General features: G+C 41.8%; 1 protein-coding gene and 1 long non-coding RNA gene across 3 annotated transcripts; one reads left to right on the top strand and one right to left on the bottom strand.

The window, feature by feature from the left end:
- Positions 1 to 950: 950 nt before the first annotated feature.
- Positions 951 to 15,481, bottom strand: rundc3aa (RUN domain containing 3Aa). 2 transcript variants are annotated; one of them, XM_061712821.1, is made up of 11 exons: positions 15,170 to 15,481; positions 7,153 to 7,280; positions 6,828 to 6,961; positions 6,668 to 6,753; positions 5,780 to 5,869; positions 4,740 to 4,820; positions 4,467 to 4,632; positions 4,220 to 4,377; positions 3,289 to 3,402; positions 3,064 to 3,170; positions 951 to 1,424 (listed from the first exon to the last, which is right to left on the bottom strand). In XM_061712821.1, exons 1-11 carry the CDS (start codon positions 15,274 to 15,276, stop codon positions 1,282 to 1,284), a joined length of 1,314 nt encoding a protein of 437 aa, XP_061568805.1. In that variant the 5' UTR covers positions 15,277 to 15,481; the 3' UTR covers positions 951 to 1,281. The 2 variants fall into 2 exon arrangements, with proteins under 2 accessions (XP_061568805.1, XP_061568806.1); XM_061712822.1 differs by having other exon boundaries at positions 7,165 to 7,280.
- Positions 10,551 to 14,183, top strand: LOC133422751 (uncharacterized). Its single transcript, XR_009770760.1, has 2 exons — positions 10,551 to 10,737; positions 11,591 to 14,183. It is a non-coding gene; the product is annotated as an uncharacterized LOC133422751 (long non-coding RNA).
- Positions 15,482 to 16,717: the final 1,236 nt, after the last annotated feature.

Here is a 16,717-nt window from a genome sequence, read left to right as displayed (position 1 = left end):
AAATACCTCAAATACCTCAAGTATTTTTGAAAATATTTGTAATTTTTTTGTAAATATTATCCTTTTTTTTTGGTGTTTACTATTTTTTTTTTCTTTCTTGTACATACTCTTTTTCTACTTTTTATATTGCTCTTTTTATTATTTAACTATTTATTGGTTATTTCTATTTAAAAAATGTTTGTATAAAGCGTGTGTGTGTTTTGGCTGCTGCACGACTGAATTTCTCCTCTGGGAGATCAATAAAGTCTTCTATTCTATTCTATTCTTTCTGCAGGTTGACTTGTTTACTCAAAGCTAGTTAAACCATTTTAGTAAATAATGGTAAATTATAGATATACTGACCCCTGGTATCGCTTTCCTTTTCTCATATGGACATTTTTAGCCACTCATATCATGACCCTGATGATTTATCTGATCTAAGTGGGTCTGTTTAGTTTTCTTTCAACACGCTATGCTGCATTACACCAGTAGGTGGAGCCAGAGTAAAGCAATTAACTGCTTTAACGTCTCTGAAGTTATTTAAAATAATCTTGCAACTGTTTGGTCTCGTTACTAAAAAAAAAAAGTCATAGACATACATAATGGAAAAAGACAGTTTTATTGCAAACAAAACAAACAAACAAAGAAGAATTGTATGCTTGTCAGACGAACATACTGCTGTATTGGATTCAAATAAAATAAATGAACATACAGTATGTGATAGCTTAAGATTTGATAGAATCAATAAATAGCTGCACAGATTTAAACATACTGTAACAGTTTGATCAGTCAAGCCGGAACGATATGTCGACCCCAAAATGATTCCGTCACACTCATAAAAAAAAAAACGCCTCTCTATGCTTTGACCCCGAAAGGGAAGTTGGTAAAACCACCCTACGCTGTATCTGTAACTCTTTAAAAGATCGTCACGACTGTCTTTGTGAGCATTTACACTCTGAAACACAAAAGTAGGCCAACACACATGATGCCTTTGGAAGAAAATTGTTGTTCTAAAGAAAAACGTGAGAACACTGAAGAAGGTATATGGACGGCAGGTTTCCATGGAGACACTGCATGATTTCTGGATTAACGGAATCACGAATGATAAAAAGTTTGTGGCCGCAGAGTAAAAGCGAGGAGCTGATTGGATGAGGCGAAACATGGCGGCTTCACCCTCACGTGCTTCCATGGAGATGGGTATATGGAGGGAGCGGGGTCACGGGCAGGTGCTCGGAAATAGTCAACGCAGCATCACCAGGCAGACGGAGAGAGACGGGGGGGGGGTTTGTTGGCCTGGACCTCCTAGCTGGGGGAGAGAGCAGGGCTGGGTTCAGTGCTGATGTTGACCAAACACTCGCTAGACTTGAGGCTTGCCAGGGACTTGGAGCTCGGTAAAGAGGCCAGCGAGCCGCACAGACCCAGCATGGACGGCGTGTTGTCTTTTCCTGTGGCACCAGAAGAACACAGTTTAAATTCAGCGTATGATAATGCATAGTTTCAGCTGCCTACACAAAGCATCACACACAGGCATCAAGCCCGCCTTTGTCTAAATGTATGTATACACGTGTGCATGGGCGGGCGGCCACAGAAAGGCTTTTATGTAGTCGTGTCGAGGCCAAAATATTGTGTCATTGTTGTTGAACTACTAAAGTTTGAATTAACAAACTTTAAGCTGATTTAATAGAATCATTAGAAAAGTAGAACAGTTAACACTGTTCCTACAGTCTCGCAATGGATTCGGTCTGTTATAGAACTCATCCCTTTAGAAGCTATTAGCTGCTGGCTCAAGGACAAACCGTTTCCGTTTTTTCGCATCTGGGACCCTTTTCTGGAATATATTGGGGACAACGGTGCTCAAGCTCTTCGGAGCGGGCTTTATGGTCTAGCTTGGCCTGACATTGAAAGGTACATGTCCAGGGTCTGATATGTAACACGCTGTTACCCTGATATCATGTTTGATTACCCCTTCTGCCTTTGATATGACTTATTTATTTACTTGTTACTTATCTTATTTATATTCACTCATTTTTGTAGGTGCGCCTTTTAGCTCTTTAAGTTTTACCCCCCGTTTTTTTATTTTTTTTATTTCATTTTATTATTATTTATTTATTTTTTTTTTTTTTTTTAACTTATTTTTTACTTTTTTTATTTACGGTTATTTTTTGTTACTTTTCTACTTTGATTTGTCTGTGTGGAGAGTGTGTTTCATGTTTTGGGTGGTGTTTAAAAGAGGGTGCATATTTCTGTAATATCGTTTAATTCTTGACTGTGTGACCCTTTGAAAATGAATAAATATACTTTATAAAAAAAGAAAAGTAGAACAGGTTGTAAGAGAAATGCAATTTAAATACTTGTAGTGTTGCAGCATAAATTATTATGGAAAAGAACCAATTGTATTAAAAAAAAAAAAATCAGTTGACAATCGGTCGTAAGTTAAGAAAATTGAAATCTCCAAATGCATTGGAGATTTCAACTGATGCAGCATCAACGGGTAACAGGTGAGACAACACGGACAGAAACCTGCATCCAGTACTTCGATATCTGGGGTGCACACATGCTCCTGTCCAGAGATGCTTCATCTACACAGAGATCAAACTGGCAAGGAAGATAGGAACCCAGACTCATGAATACGTTCCTGCAGCTATATCTCAATGAAACGCATAATTCCTGCTGTGTCCTAGTTGGAGCTCCAAGCTCGTCCATTTCATTTGCCATTGGTCTTAAATTCTCTGTGATGACTGAAGAAAATAAATGATTCAAAGTTCCTCCTCGCTGCTGCTCTGCATCCCCATCATCTCAATCATTTTTTGTCTCGTCAGGGTCATTACTTGGGCTTTTGAAAGACTAATCAGCTATTCCCCCATACTGTATAAACAACTCCCCCTGTTCTCGTGGTTACTCGTTAAGAGTATTGTAACCTGCAGCGGAAACCTCTCAAGCAGCGCACCATCGGAATCAGAGAGGAAAAAATGCATTTAAACCAGAGTTAACTCAGTAGAAAGTCTTCAAGTGATTCAAAGAAAGAGGATATCAAGACTGTGATGCCATCCAGGAACTGTTGTTGTTTCCTAAAAGCAGTTTTACCTGCCGTGGTCCAGGGAACATCTCCATTCAGTCTTCCATCAGTCTTCTGGGAGTCAGAGTTCAGACTGACTTCAGCAGAAAGCTGCTCCAGACTGTGGAAACTCCTCCTGGATGACACAAATATCACCACAATGTAACAAAACCTCAGCAGTAATACGCTCTACATCAATAATGTCGACTGCATAAAACCAGAAACATGGTGGTGTAGAACGCTGGCGAGCTCACCTGCGGAATAACTTGACATCTCCTTGGTTGTTTGTGACGGTCGACCACTGGTTGACCAGTGGGATGGCAAGATCTTTAGCCAAATGAGAGGAATCACAGGGCATGAGGGCAGAGCTGAAGACGGAGATAAAACAGAGAGATTCATATCAGAGGAGCTAATGTTAACCCTCTCTTCATCAGTAACACACCAAAACTGCTGTAACCGCTAGTTTTCTTCATCTAAAGCAGGGGTGGGCAACCCAAAATGTTGAAAGAGCCATATTGGACCAAAAACAAATATGTCTGGAGCCGCAAAAAATGAAGTCTTGTATAAGCCTTAGAATGAAGGCAACACATGCTGCATGTATCTATATTAGTTATAACTGGGGGAAGATTTATTTTTTTCATTATGCACTTCGAGAAAAAAGTCGAAATGTCAAGAGAAAATTCAAAATGTTGAGATTAATGTTGAAGTACAATCTTGAGAAAAAAATCGAAATGTCAAGAAAAAAGCCAAAATGTCGAGACAAAGTCGAAATGTCGAGATTAATGTTGAAGTACAATGTCGAGAAAAAAGTTGAAATGTTGAGAAAAAAGTCGAAATGTTGAGAAAAAGTCGAAATGTCGAGGAAATAGTCAGAATTTCGTGAAAAAAGTTGAAATGTCGAGAAAAAAGTCAAAATTTCGAGAAAGAGAAAAGAAGAAAAAGAAAGAAAAAAGGAAAAAAAGAAGAAAAAAAAGAAGAAAAAAAGGAAAAAAGGAAAAAAAAGGTCAAATATTTTTGAAAAAGCTCCAGGAGCCACTAGGCCGGCTCTGGAGCCGCGGGTTGCCGACCCCTGATCTAAAGTATATTTAGCATCTCTGCACTGTCTCCAGCTGCGATGGCTTTTAAAAGTCCATCCTCAGTTTCTCTTTAAACCTCAAGTGAACTAGAAAAGGAAGGACTCCTCACAGTTGTGCCTGCAGCTCCAGCACAATGGCTTCCAGCTCTTTCTTCTCCGTCTGGCCCTGCACCGTCAACTCCTCCACCTTCGCTCTCAGGCGCTTGTTCTCCGTCTCAACGTTCTTCAGTTGGGACTCACGTAAACGCACCAGCTCTTCCAGATAACCCTGAAAAAAAAGAAAACAAAAACTCAATAAGATTAGACATTTCCATGCAGAAACGATTAGAGCCATAATTACAGGCCGCCAGGAGTCACCTTCTGGGCGTAGACGATCTTAAACCTTTGCTCCATCTTGCGACACTTGTTGCTCCAGCTCTCCTCGTCCGTCACCAGAGGGATGTAGGGATGGTCGGGGACGCTCTCCTCGCTGTTGCTGCTGTCCACGCTGCGCCGGTCCTCCTCATCACTCAGGTAGTCATAGCTATGCAGAAGAAAAGATGCTGTTGTTACACCAAAACACACACACACACACACACACACACACACACACTTGTGTTGCATTGATGCAATTGTCTGGATGAGTCTCACCTCTGGGTGAACTTCAGGTAAGGTGTGAAGTCGATCACAGCAGGGGATTTCCCATCTAAATTCTCACCCTTCAAGCAAAAACTGCACAAAAATTGCTTTATTACCCGATAGATAGATAGATAGATAGATAGATAGATAGATAGATAGATAGATAGATAGATAGATAGATAGATAGATAGATAGATAGATAGATAGATAGATAGATAGATAGATAGATAGATAGATAGATAGATAGATAGATAGATAGATAGATAGATAGATAGATAGATAGATAGATAGATAGATAGATAGATAGATAGATAGATAGATAGATAGATAGATAGATAGATATATACTGTAGATAGATCTATCGATATTGGGAATTCAAGTTACAACTGTAAAAATAAATAAATGTAGAAATACAAAAAAAAAGATAAAATACAAAAAAAATGATAAAATACATAAATAAATAAACAAAAATCACCTTTTTCATGAACAGAAAATATTTATTTATCTATTCATTTTTTTATTCATGCATTTCTACATTTATTTATTTTTACAGTTGTAACTTTAATTCCCAATATCGATAGATCGATCGATCGATATTGGGAATTAAAGTTACAACTGTAAAAATAAATAAATGTATAAATACACAAAAAAATATATAAAATACAAAAATAAATACATAAATAAATAACCAAATACAAGTTTTAAAAAAAAATATTCACCTTTTTCATGAACAGAACATATTTATTTATCTATTCATTTTTTTATTCATGCATTTATACATTTATTTGTGTATGTATTTATTTTTAACAGGGAGCTTGAATAAAGTTGAAAAACAGCTTTAAAAATAACGTGATTAATACAAATTCATCATTCATATTCCTCTATCACGTGCACAGACACCAGCAGGTACTATTGAAACCACACAAATCACATCCCAGAATATTCTGATTATATTCTTGGTTGCAAATATATATGATCTGTGGCATCAAAGTTTAACTGAATCACGTAAACATTTTGGATCCATTTAGAAGTCGTTATCTGAGAGGCCTCACCTGAAGTCGATGGCGCTCAGTCCGATCAACATCCCGGTCAGCACCGTGGCTTCCTCCCGTAGCATAATGGCCCCGTCGTCGTAGAACCTCCTGTCAGGAAACAAGGTGGCAGCTGATCAAGTTGAGCATTTCCAGTTGGAGACACTTAAAACATCTTAATAGAGGTGTCAATTAACGAAGTACAAATACTTCGTTACCTTACTTAAGTAGAAATTTTGGTTATCTATACTTCACTGGAGTAATTATTTTTCAGACGACTTTTTACTTTTACTCCTTACATTTTCACGCAATTATCTGTACTTTTTACTCCTTACATTTTAAAAACAGCCTCGTTACTCTATTTCATTTCGGCCTTTAAAAAAAAACTATCCAGTTAAATTGCTCCATCCGGATAGAGTGAATTTGGTTGTGGTTGTTTCAGATGTTCTTGTCCAGTTTTGTTCTTACATCCGTTCCCTCAGATTCCTGCAACTAAACTTGGATGTACATTCCAATAAAGGTTAGGATAAATGATAACATGCCTCTGAAGTTTGACTTTTTGCACCATTACAATACTTATAGACAACTAGTCATCATATCTGCTGCTCTCTGAAACACATGTTAATGCTCAATAGTACACATATATGGTTCTTTAATATATTTGCATTATACTAAGATGCATTCATTTTCAATGTCTTTTGTCCTTAATGACTTTTTTCCCCCTTACATTACTTTTACTTTTATTAAGTAGTTTTGAAACCAGTACTTTATACTTTTACTTGAGTAAAAAACTTGAGTTGACACTTCAACTTCTACAGGAGTATTTTTAAACTCTAGTATCTATACTTCTACCTGAGTAATGAATGTGAATACTTTTGACACCTCTGGCAGTTAAAATGAAAGACTGACCTGGTTGTTCTGGTGTCCCTCAGGGCGGTGGACACGTATTCAGACAGACGTTTCTCCATCAGCGCCACCCGAATCCAGGCCCGGCCCTGTAGGACGACACGAGAGGTCGGTGTGAACAGAAGCCCCCCCCCTCCCAGAGTCGTGCATTGGCGTGTCTTGCCTTGGCTCGTGATGTGCTGATGTTCTCTATGTTCTCTATGCTGGCGATGCAGTTATTCTGCACCTTGCTGCACGCCAGCCGGATATATTCCCAGAAGCTACGCTGTCCATCTGAGCTGAACCAGCCTCCCGAACCTGGTTCATCATCAAAAAACAAAGCAGGCAGTCATTTCTGCCCCAACTGCAACCAACACAGCAGTTTGTAGTTGTGGTCGCTGATTTCCTTTAGAAGCAATACAATCTGGCTGCATCACAAAAAGATATTTCTGTTCCAGCTGTACAGTCATGGAACTGATCTGCCCATTATTTCTCGTGTTGTATGTTACCTGCAGTGTTACCTTTGAAGCGGTGGCTGAGGATGTGCTCTAAAATAGCAGCAAAGTTAATAAACTCCTCAGACGAGTCATCTATGGGCTCTGCTGTGTACTTTTCTAAGAGGGTCTTCACAGAGAACCTGAAACAGAAGCACAAGAACCGAGAAGGATTAGGAAACTACAACATCATTCTATCCATAACATTTTAATATAATAATTTATTTTTATTTTTGTTTTTACCTTTTATTTTTATTTTTATCTTTTTTTTTATCTTTTTATCTTTATACAGGACTGTCTCAGAAAATTTGAATATTGTGATTTTCTGTAATGCAATTAAAAAAACAAAAATGTCATACATTCTGGATTCATTCCAAATCAACTGAAATATTGCAAGCCTTTTATTATTTTAATATTGCTGATCAAGGCTTACAGCTTAAGAAAACTCAAATATCCTATCTCAAAAAATTTGAATATTCTGGGAATCTTAATCTTAAACTGTAAGCCATAATCAGCAATATTAAAATAATAAAAGGCTTGCAATATTTCAGTTGATTTGTAATGAATCCAGAATGTATGACATTTTTGTTTTCTTAATTGCATTACAGAAAATAAAGAACTTTATCACAATATTCTAATTTTCTGAGACAGTCCTGTATGGGTGTTTGGCTTTGGGGTGTTAGATTTGTAAATGACAGTGCTGAGTGAGTGAGATGAAGATGTCAATTTCCCCGAGGGGAACCTCCTAAAGGGATTAATAAAGTCGTCTGAATCTGAATCACGTAAAACTGGGATGTTGGGGGGGGTAAATTCTTATGTCCGGGGTTTTAACGTTCATTGGGTTTCATGCACAGCCGCCGCAGCTGTGTACGCTACTGTACTGAAGCAGACAAATGTGCAACTGTATCTGAACAACGGCAGGGAGGAGGGCTTTTTTTCTTTTTTTTTTAGCGCATCCTATCATACTGAGGTCACCCCAATTGTCCTGTGTACTGCACAAAGCACCCCCTTCAGTGCTTGGCAGTGTAACCGTGAAAATAACACAATTAACCCCCTGTCTTTTCAGCACTTGTGCATTCTGTCCGTCCAGATCCTCTTGGATCTCGTCTCTCTGAGGGTCCGGCAGAATCAAAGAATGATCAAATAATTCCCTCCCCCTCATCTATATGTTGTGGTCTGATCTATTTAGGGGCAGCTGTTGCAGCTTTAGCTTGGCTTTTGACCTCACATTTCCGAGCCTTCTGCGCCGCAGGAGGACTGCTATGCAGCGTGCACGGTAGGAGCTGGCATCCAGGCAGGAGGCTCGTGCCGGCAGCCTCCGCTTCCATGGGCAACACTAGTATCACAGAGGGCAAGACTGCCCTGGCAGTGGGAAAGACCTCCATAGCCAGGGGGAAGACGACCGTCAACTTAGGCAAATCCTCCATCTTCAGGGGAGTGACCACCACCTCCATGGGAGACTCCACCATCCAGAGGCAGAAGACGACAGTGGCTCTGGGACGGGCCAGCTTCAGCAGGGGAACCACTACCACCTCTTTCCGCAAAGCCTTGACGGGCAAACGCAGGACCACTTAGATGGAAAGCACACCTGAAGCCAGGGCTAAGACACCCAAGGCAGCCAGGCAGTCCAAAAAAGACTCTGATAACAATGAGTGGAAAACTACATTCTCTTCAAGCAAGACCTCCTTTACCAAAGGCAAGGTTTCATTCCTGAGGACTAAGTACGCCATCTCCTGGGGTAAATCCTCCATCTCCTGGAACAGAACCACCGTAACTTTGGGCGACACCAGCATAACAGCGGGCAACACCACGGTGACGCGAGGGGAGACCACAAGCTCCCTCAACACGCTGACCTTCCGCCATGGGACCAAGTCTTGGTCCCGGGTCAAAACCACCCTCGTCAGGGGCAAAGAGAGGCACAGCAACGTCTACTGGGATTTTCACAATTGAATCCTGCACTCACTTAAAACCCCGTGGATATGTCTGTGTGGTCAGTTTTAGAAGGTCAGTAGCAATTGAGAGTCGATGAAAATGAGCTGCTGTGTTTGTGAACGATGTTTTGAAATCAGAGGTTATTCATCATCTGTTTGTGCAAAAGTACAAAAAGGTTTCTGGGGAGTAAAAACAAAAAAATTAACAAAACAAAACAGAAAAAAAAAGTTGCAAACCAGACACGAGCCGTGCCGAACGTTTTCGGAGACAGAGATGAAGCGTTCTGGTGTGTTGGCAGAGTGGGGAAGTGTGAACAGATGTGTGATATACGTGGAGACGTGAGAGCGTGCGTGGTTTCATCCACACTGCTCTCTTGTTTTGTGGAGACATCAACCACATTGGTGTAAATGTAGGAGTTTCATGCATGCCGACGGGTCTTCCTGCATTTGCATAAACACGCTCCTGTACGTCCAACAGCGAAGAAGACTGTAAACGTTGATGTAACAGTGCTTATAAAAGGTAACATATCTAAACACTGCTTTGCCTGATTTTCTTGTATGTAGATCTTGATTTTAATGAGATGCTGAGTCCAACTTTGACATGAAACGTGCAAGAGATGCATGACAAGGGAAGGAGCACCTATATTTTAAATGTAGGGATAAAACATATAGAAAATGGGGGGGTAATCAAAGCGTTGGGAGCATGCAGAGAATGTGAATGCATGCAGCTTTTCTTCTGTTAGAACTGATTCTATGCAACTCATCTTACATATGGTGCATAAAGCCGTCCACAGAGGGAATGTCTTACAATCAGAGACTATAGGGAACAATGGCTCAGAAGAAAGTGATGTCACCGCAGTCTGTCCTCTTTGCAACAATGTGTCCTTCAACCGTCCGGTGTCGTTGTGGCGATGGGACAATCGCGCCACTGTCCCTGTCCCCCCAGATAGGCAGCGGCCACCTACGGCTGCCTCTGTCCATTCACAGGACGCATGGGCGGTATGTGGCCTTCCAGAGCCCACGTAGACCAGCTCAACGGAGGCTTTATGCGACACGGGGGTCGCACTATCCATGCTTAGCATTCTAGTCTGGTCTGGATCTGCAGCTGATGGTACTATTAACCCCAACGGCTTGCGGAGCAGGGTGTGCTGCATGAGTGTGCGATGCTTTGCGTCGAGTTGTGAGTCCCGAACTCCGCCGCTGAATCTTCTCCTCAATGGGCAACACCAGCTTCACCGAGGGGAAGACGGCCCTCACCCTGGGCAACACCAGCATCAAGAGGGGGCAGACCAAGCTCAACATGGGGAGCTCCTCCATCTTCCGGGGCAAGAGCACCACGTCTTTGGGCTCCTCCACCATCACCAGTGGGAAGACCAAGATCGCCCTGGGCAGCGCCTCCTACAGCAGAGGCACCACCACCACCTCTTTTCGGAAAGTCTTCTCCCTCCCCAAGCGCAAGAACAAGACGCTCTAGATGAGAGGGGACCGCGTCTCGGGGTGGGGGGACTGGCGCCAAATGCCAGAAGAAAACGGCATCATCACAGAGAACTTATGGACACTGCAGCAGCATCTACACCGGTTCTAGTCCAACTGAGGGGAAAAAATTGGATTAAATCTACTTTGGGAGTTTTGACTTTGTTTGGTCATGACGGATTTACCGAGGAAACAGGTTAGTGGAAACTGTCAGCATTTTAATCTGTCATGGAGGTCTATTTGGTGTGATTTTGGAAAAAGTAGTGTCCCTATGCCGGTAGATTCATTATTGGAGGTTCAGTGATTAACTACTAATTTCATGATGATAACTCTACCAGACAAGATGTTTTGATGCTAAAAAGTGTACCATTCGGTCTGAAATCTGAACTCTACTTGAAATCCTACAAACAAAAGCCCTCTTATAGTCCCTCTGTGTACAGATAGAGAGAAAATTAGGCAATCTATAATTGTACAAGAGGCAGGGAACCACCGATTAACGGCCGAGATGCCCTTCTGCTGATAAGATCATGATATAATACTAAACTAGTGCAAAAATGCCTCCCTGACTTGATAAAACGTTGTTATCTTAAAAGAAAGATCTTAGCGGATGATTGTAAATTAACTGAGGCCCTTTGATCTGAAGGGAAACCGCTTGTGGGCCTCAAATGCAAATGGTTGGAGTGGAATAGCAACATGCTCTTGGTACGATTTGACACTGAAAAACAACTGCACGGCTTTCTGACAAGCTTCTTTTGTGCCCCCCCTTCCACTCGGCCTGGATCTGCGCCAGGCCCACTCAGCTCTCTTTAAATGCCCCTTTGTTCTCCTTCCTCAGCCCTCTACTGTACTTACACAACCACGTTTAGAGCCACTCAGGAGAACTGAAACTGTGTTTATCTGCAGTGACACCCAATCCAAAGTCCAGAAAAGCTTCAAATCAGCTCACTCAACTTTATTTTTTCCCTTTCCCCCCCCCCCCCTCTTGCTCTCAAACATTTTCCTGACTTCCTTCTCTTTCTCTCTCCTCTTATTTCTGTCTCCATCTTCAGTCCCGGCCTAACCAGCAGGATCAGATGACACGGGCGAACTCCTCTCTGGCGGCATCATTGCACAACACCAGCCAGTACTGAGCTGTCGAGGGGAGGCGTCTTGTCCTACTTTGGACTGGCGTAAAATGTCAAGAAAAAAAAAAATTGCCTTGTGCTCTGATGAATATTAAGATAAGAATCATGTTTTTCGGTTCAGTCCAAAAGTTGTAACTACAGCAGGGAGTGTCGCTCTCAGCCGTCCCCTCTGTGAGGAGGCGTCCGGGCAAAGTGTTTCATGGTCAGTGGAGGTGTAGAGGGAGCAGGGCGTAAGATGGACAACGAGCGTGTTTAGCTGAGAAGAAGTGAGAGTGTAAATCAGATCTGTGAGCATGACAGGGGGGACGAAAAGATAATTAAAATGGTGTCACACTGCGAAGGCGAGGGAGAGCGATGTTTGGTGTGCAAATGTTCAGCCAATTCAACCTCTGCTGTATTTTCACTAACTTTATGGTGCAGATCAAATTAAAGCTGGGTTCATAAATCATGACAGATGCAAAAGAAGAGTGTAAATTCAAAGATTTGTTATGGCAATTCCTATTATTCCTTCAAACTGAAACAGAGGACGGTAGGATGGTGCGTAAAGTGACGCAAATGTCACCCTTTACTATAATAACAATGAAAAAAAAAAAAGGGCAACCCACTCGCCCAAGCCCGTCCAAAATATGTGGAGCTGCGTTTGTGTTTACAACAGTGGAGAACAGTTCATCCTCTCGTATGGAACCACGCCCCAACAGCTAAAACCCCAGCCAAGATTCAGCACATTAACCTCAGCCAAGATGCAGCACATTACCCTCCTCTGGTCTTTCCCTCCCGATTCCTTTTGTTTACAAGACGTAGCTGGAGAGAAAACACTTCAGACTGGACCTGTCTCACTCATTTCATCTATTCTTTCTCAGGTTCATCATGCCCACAGCAACGCTCTTCCTGCAGTTACGGACAACGACATGAGGCCCCTTAGCCAGAAACAGTATCTCTTTTACCAAAAAGTGCCCCCGGCATATTGTTTGGCTGCATATTTGGTCAAATTGGACAAATTGGAGATTATGTTAACCTGGAGTTGCATGAAAATTTTCACTCGCAGCAGGAAGCCTCAACCCAGCCATGTTAAGGAGAAAAACCTGTTGCTATTGGCAACCGTGCAACATGCAGCAGGTCACGACGACACTGCTACCACTGTGGACATTTTAAACATCACAGAGTCTCTTCATGGCCATTAAAACAAAGTCCCTTTTGATTTACAAAACAAAGAAGAAAATACATCTTTTGTAGCTGATTTTTGTGTGTCACCTTCAACTTGAGAGCTGTCACTGCAGTTTTAGGCTAAAAATCATTTATTCATCTATTTTATTACCTGAATTTCTGCCTATTTGACCATGATCAGCCCCCTTCAGATGGCTTTCCTTCATACAATACAAGTGTCCTTTGCTGTACACGTGTCTTTAATAAAAACTTAGTTCATTCCACGAACGAAACACTGAAACACTAAGTAGAGATTAGTCACGATGCCGTGCCTGGTACTGGTGACCCAGATCATGTCTCATCAAGTGTAGAGCTTGTAAACAGAACTGTGATCCCTGGTTGTTTTTGTCAGTAACCAAAGGAACCAAGGAACCTTAAAAAAAAAGAAGAAAAAAAAAGAAAAAGGGAACATTTTTGACCCCCAAACTGAACAGAACCAGTCCTGTCTTAGAATAAAATAAATTTTGAGCAGCTGAAATGTTAATCTTTGCGTGTGCTGATTGTTAAACAGGTTATGTTTTTACAGTGAGGGAAAAGAGGTCAGACTTTATACGTAAACACACACATGTATTATGGTAAATAAAAGCTTGGACTGGCGTACTAATCAAGCACTAATGTCAGTTAGCTACTGTAGCCAAACACAAATTGAGAGGAGGAGGTATCTGTGTCCTGTATTCCTGCAACCACGTGACGCCCAGCGAGCTTTAACATCCAGCCGGAGGGGAGCTGCTGACTCAGGATCTCCCCGTTAAGACTGGACGACCACCAACAGCCCATGACTACTTGAATCACCTCAGATGACATTGGCATTTGAAGAACAACATAAAAAGGTCAGAAAAAGCGATGAGTGAGGAGATCGGGCAGCGACACAGATACATCTGGAGGAGGAAAAAGACCATTTAAGGGAAGCTAATCAGTGTTAGAAGAAGGACCGAAACTATGTAGTGTGTATACTGATGGACAGCTTTTGCTATTCATTTTTGTCTTGTCCAGTTTGTTTGTCATTAAAATGATTAAATATGTCATAGTATGGAAAAGATAAAATAAAATCAACAATGTTTTGTGTCCCTGCTAATATTTATCCGTGCCATAACTCTACTGTGAGAACTTTTCTTTCTTTGCGGGCACGCTTGCTTCATGTTGTGTGTTTTGCCTCTCTGGAACTGGAATAAAAATGCTTGACTGTGTGTATAACTGAGAGTCTCGGTATATATGTATATATTTTTCTCTTTCATTTATTGTTCTGGGTATGACATGGATATAAATGTAATTAAATCCTAGAAATAAAACAAAATAAAGTGCATGCATGATCTTAGTCTTCTGAACATCTTTGACAAGAAGCCAGTCTGCAAAACTGTGGTTAAAAATGTGACTTTAAGGGAAACATTGACCAAAAAAAAGCCCTAATTTCAAACTTTTAAATGTGAATATTATAATTATAAGCTTTATGGATAGTTATCTTTAGGACATATATTCAGATTTAGGATTGTGGATTAAAAAAAACAAGTTATTTTAAGATACCATGCTAATTTCTGTTGAGATATGATAATGTAGCTCATCAACCAATTAAAAAAAAATTAAATAAAATGGGACTCTTGTGATTAAAAAACAATGAGAACTTGTAGTTTGGTGATTAAGGACAAAGTATAATTCTGATTTGTTGTGATATTGCTGCCTTTTCAGCTTAGACATTTACAGCTTGGACCTTGCTAGACACTAGAGGACATTGGTTTATTGGAGTCATATAATAACTGCACATCCAGTCCATATCTGCACAGTGAAGGCTGGATACAGGAGGATGGAGGGCCACTGATGGGGGGGAGGAGTCCTTGCAAGGCTCCAGATGCCCTTGTGCATCTCTCTGTGATGGGGGGGGGACCTGCTGCCAGCTGGTGGATTTTTCTTGTGCTTCATGTGGATAACATGAACCCACTCTGGTGACATTCTCATCACTGGGGGCTGCTTTTGCCCTTACAGACAAAAAAACAGACCTTAACTACATATCATACCTGGCAGGAAATAAAGATTGATAAAAGCGGGGATGATGTGTTGCAGTATTGTTTTCTTATTATGAACAAGCAGGTGTAAAGGGAGTGGTATGTGAAGGTGAAAATATATACATATACATCTCTTGATATTTTTTTTTGTCCAATAATATACCCATTTTTGTGCTGTATTTCACATCCATCTATTGTTTCATCTCGGAAATGGACAGATAAAACCTCATATTGATGATATTGTGAACTGCATGCAGGGCATCCACTTGCACATGCACACATGACGTCGTGAGGTCGTGATTACCTGCAGACCGTGATGAGGTTCTTTCGCTCCACCGCGACGCTCCGGGTAGACGCCTTTTTCGATGACAGACCCATAGCCATTGCTGTCTGAATGCAGCCTGACTCCATCCAGCGGCGGCCCCGGGGCCTCTTCGGGGTCCGTGCCCAGGCCAGGACCTCTCCCTGCGGGCCTGCGTCCTGCCGCCACGCCGCTGTCCTCTGCAGGAGCCGCGGAGGATGGAGGATGGAGGATGGAGGATGCGGGAGGAGGACAGGACCACAGGACACCGGCGCTCCGTCAAGAGACCCGGCATTGGATGAGGAGGTTCCGGTTGGACCTTTCAAAATAAAAATAATATCATTTAAAGGGGACCCATTATGGCATGCAATATCTATTTTAAACAGGCCTTGAATGTCTTAAAAACAAGCTTTTAATTGTTTTTACTAAATAAATTAGAAATTCAGCCTCTGAGCCATGTCTTTATCTTCCCATTCTCTAACCTCATTATCTATGCAGGATTCTGAGTGGGTGGGGCTATGATAATGAGGCACTGTGCTGATTGGCTGCCTGAATGACGTGTAGCAGGGGAGGGCACAAAGCATCGCTCTGGGCAGAAGAGCAGCCGGCTGCGTACACTATTACACTGTGTCCTAACTGCATGCGAGCGTCCAACTATCGCGTCGCACTGCGTGATATCGGACGCTCTCTGTCCACACTGAAAGCGTTATGGGCCCCAAAGTTATCCAATCCAATCCAATCCACTTTATTTGTATAGCACATTTCAAAAACAACAAGGTTACCAAAGTGCTGCACAATGAATAAAACAAAACATAATAAAACAGTAAAAACTAAAAACAGAGTAAAATAGATAAAAACACATAAAAGCACGAAATAAAAACACACCAGACAGACAACAACCAGTGATTCATAAACATAAAAGACAGGAGAGAGACCACACAACTCTCATACTGGATTAAAAGCCAAAGAATAAAAATACGTTTTAAGACGAGATGAGAAACGAGACGAGAGACGAGAAAGTTATTTTGATTAACAGCTGAAACTCGCTTTCTACTCACCGCACTACCCCCCAGTGCGCTCCTAAAGTGGCAGCACCTCGCGACGTGCAGATTGGCTGGAATCCGCGCAGCTCAGCGAGGTCAACGGACGAAACGAAGCGAGAGCGACTCCCATTGGTCAGTCTCTCGCTAAGCAGAGACTGGTTATCACATTAAGGTAAATGAAAAAGACACAAGCTTTAGATAATAAGTTGTGAAACTTCCAGCTCCCTGCCCATCTCCCTCCAGCAGCTGCCACTTTATTGAGGTTTTTGTAGTGAAATGAGGAGGTATCATGCGAGCGAGCGTCAGTGACAAAATCAATTCCATTGCTTTATTTTCTATTGGACTGTCCTAACTGGCTGCGGTGACGCAGCGCCACGCAGCTGCGTAGCGGCGCGCCATTTTGAGCTGAACATTTGTCCGACGCCCTGCTTCTATTCTCTTCCTGTCGCTCGCATTGAAAGCCGGTTGAAAGCGCTGTAGGAAACAGGCTGATCCAGTTAGTTGAAAT

Source organism: Cololabis saira, chromosome 21 (genome assembly GCF_033807715.1).
Source record: "Cololabis saira isolate AMF1-May2022 chromosome 21, fColSai1.1, whole genome shotgun sequence".
Classification (NCBI taxonomy): domain Eukaryota; kingdom Metazoa; phylum Chordata; class Actinopteri; order Beloniformes; family Belonidae; genus Cololabis; species Cololabis saira.
This window is presented reverse-complemented; position numbering and strand designations above follow the sequence as displayed.

Bases quoted from the DNA above. Each gene is read 5' to 3' on its own strand.
- rundc3aa (XM_061712821.1), bottom strand. From the start codon at position 15,276: ATGGAGTCAGGCTGCATTCAGACAGCAATGGCTATGGGTCTGTCATCG. The intron at 5,870-6,667 runs GTCAGTCTTTCA...GTTTCCTGACAG, and splicing joins AGGGACACCAGAACAACCAG to GAGGTTCTACGACGACGGGG. The intron at 3,403-4,219 runs GTGAGGAGTCCT...CTCCGTCTTCAG, and splicing joins CTGGAGCTGCAGGCACAACT to CTCTGCCCTCATGCCCTGTG.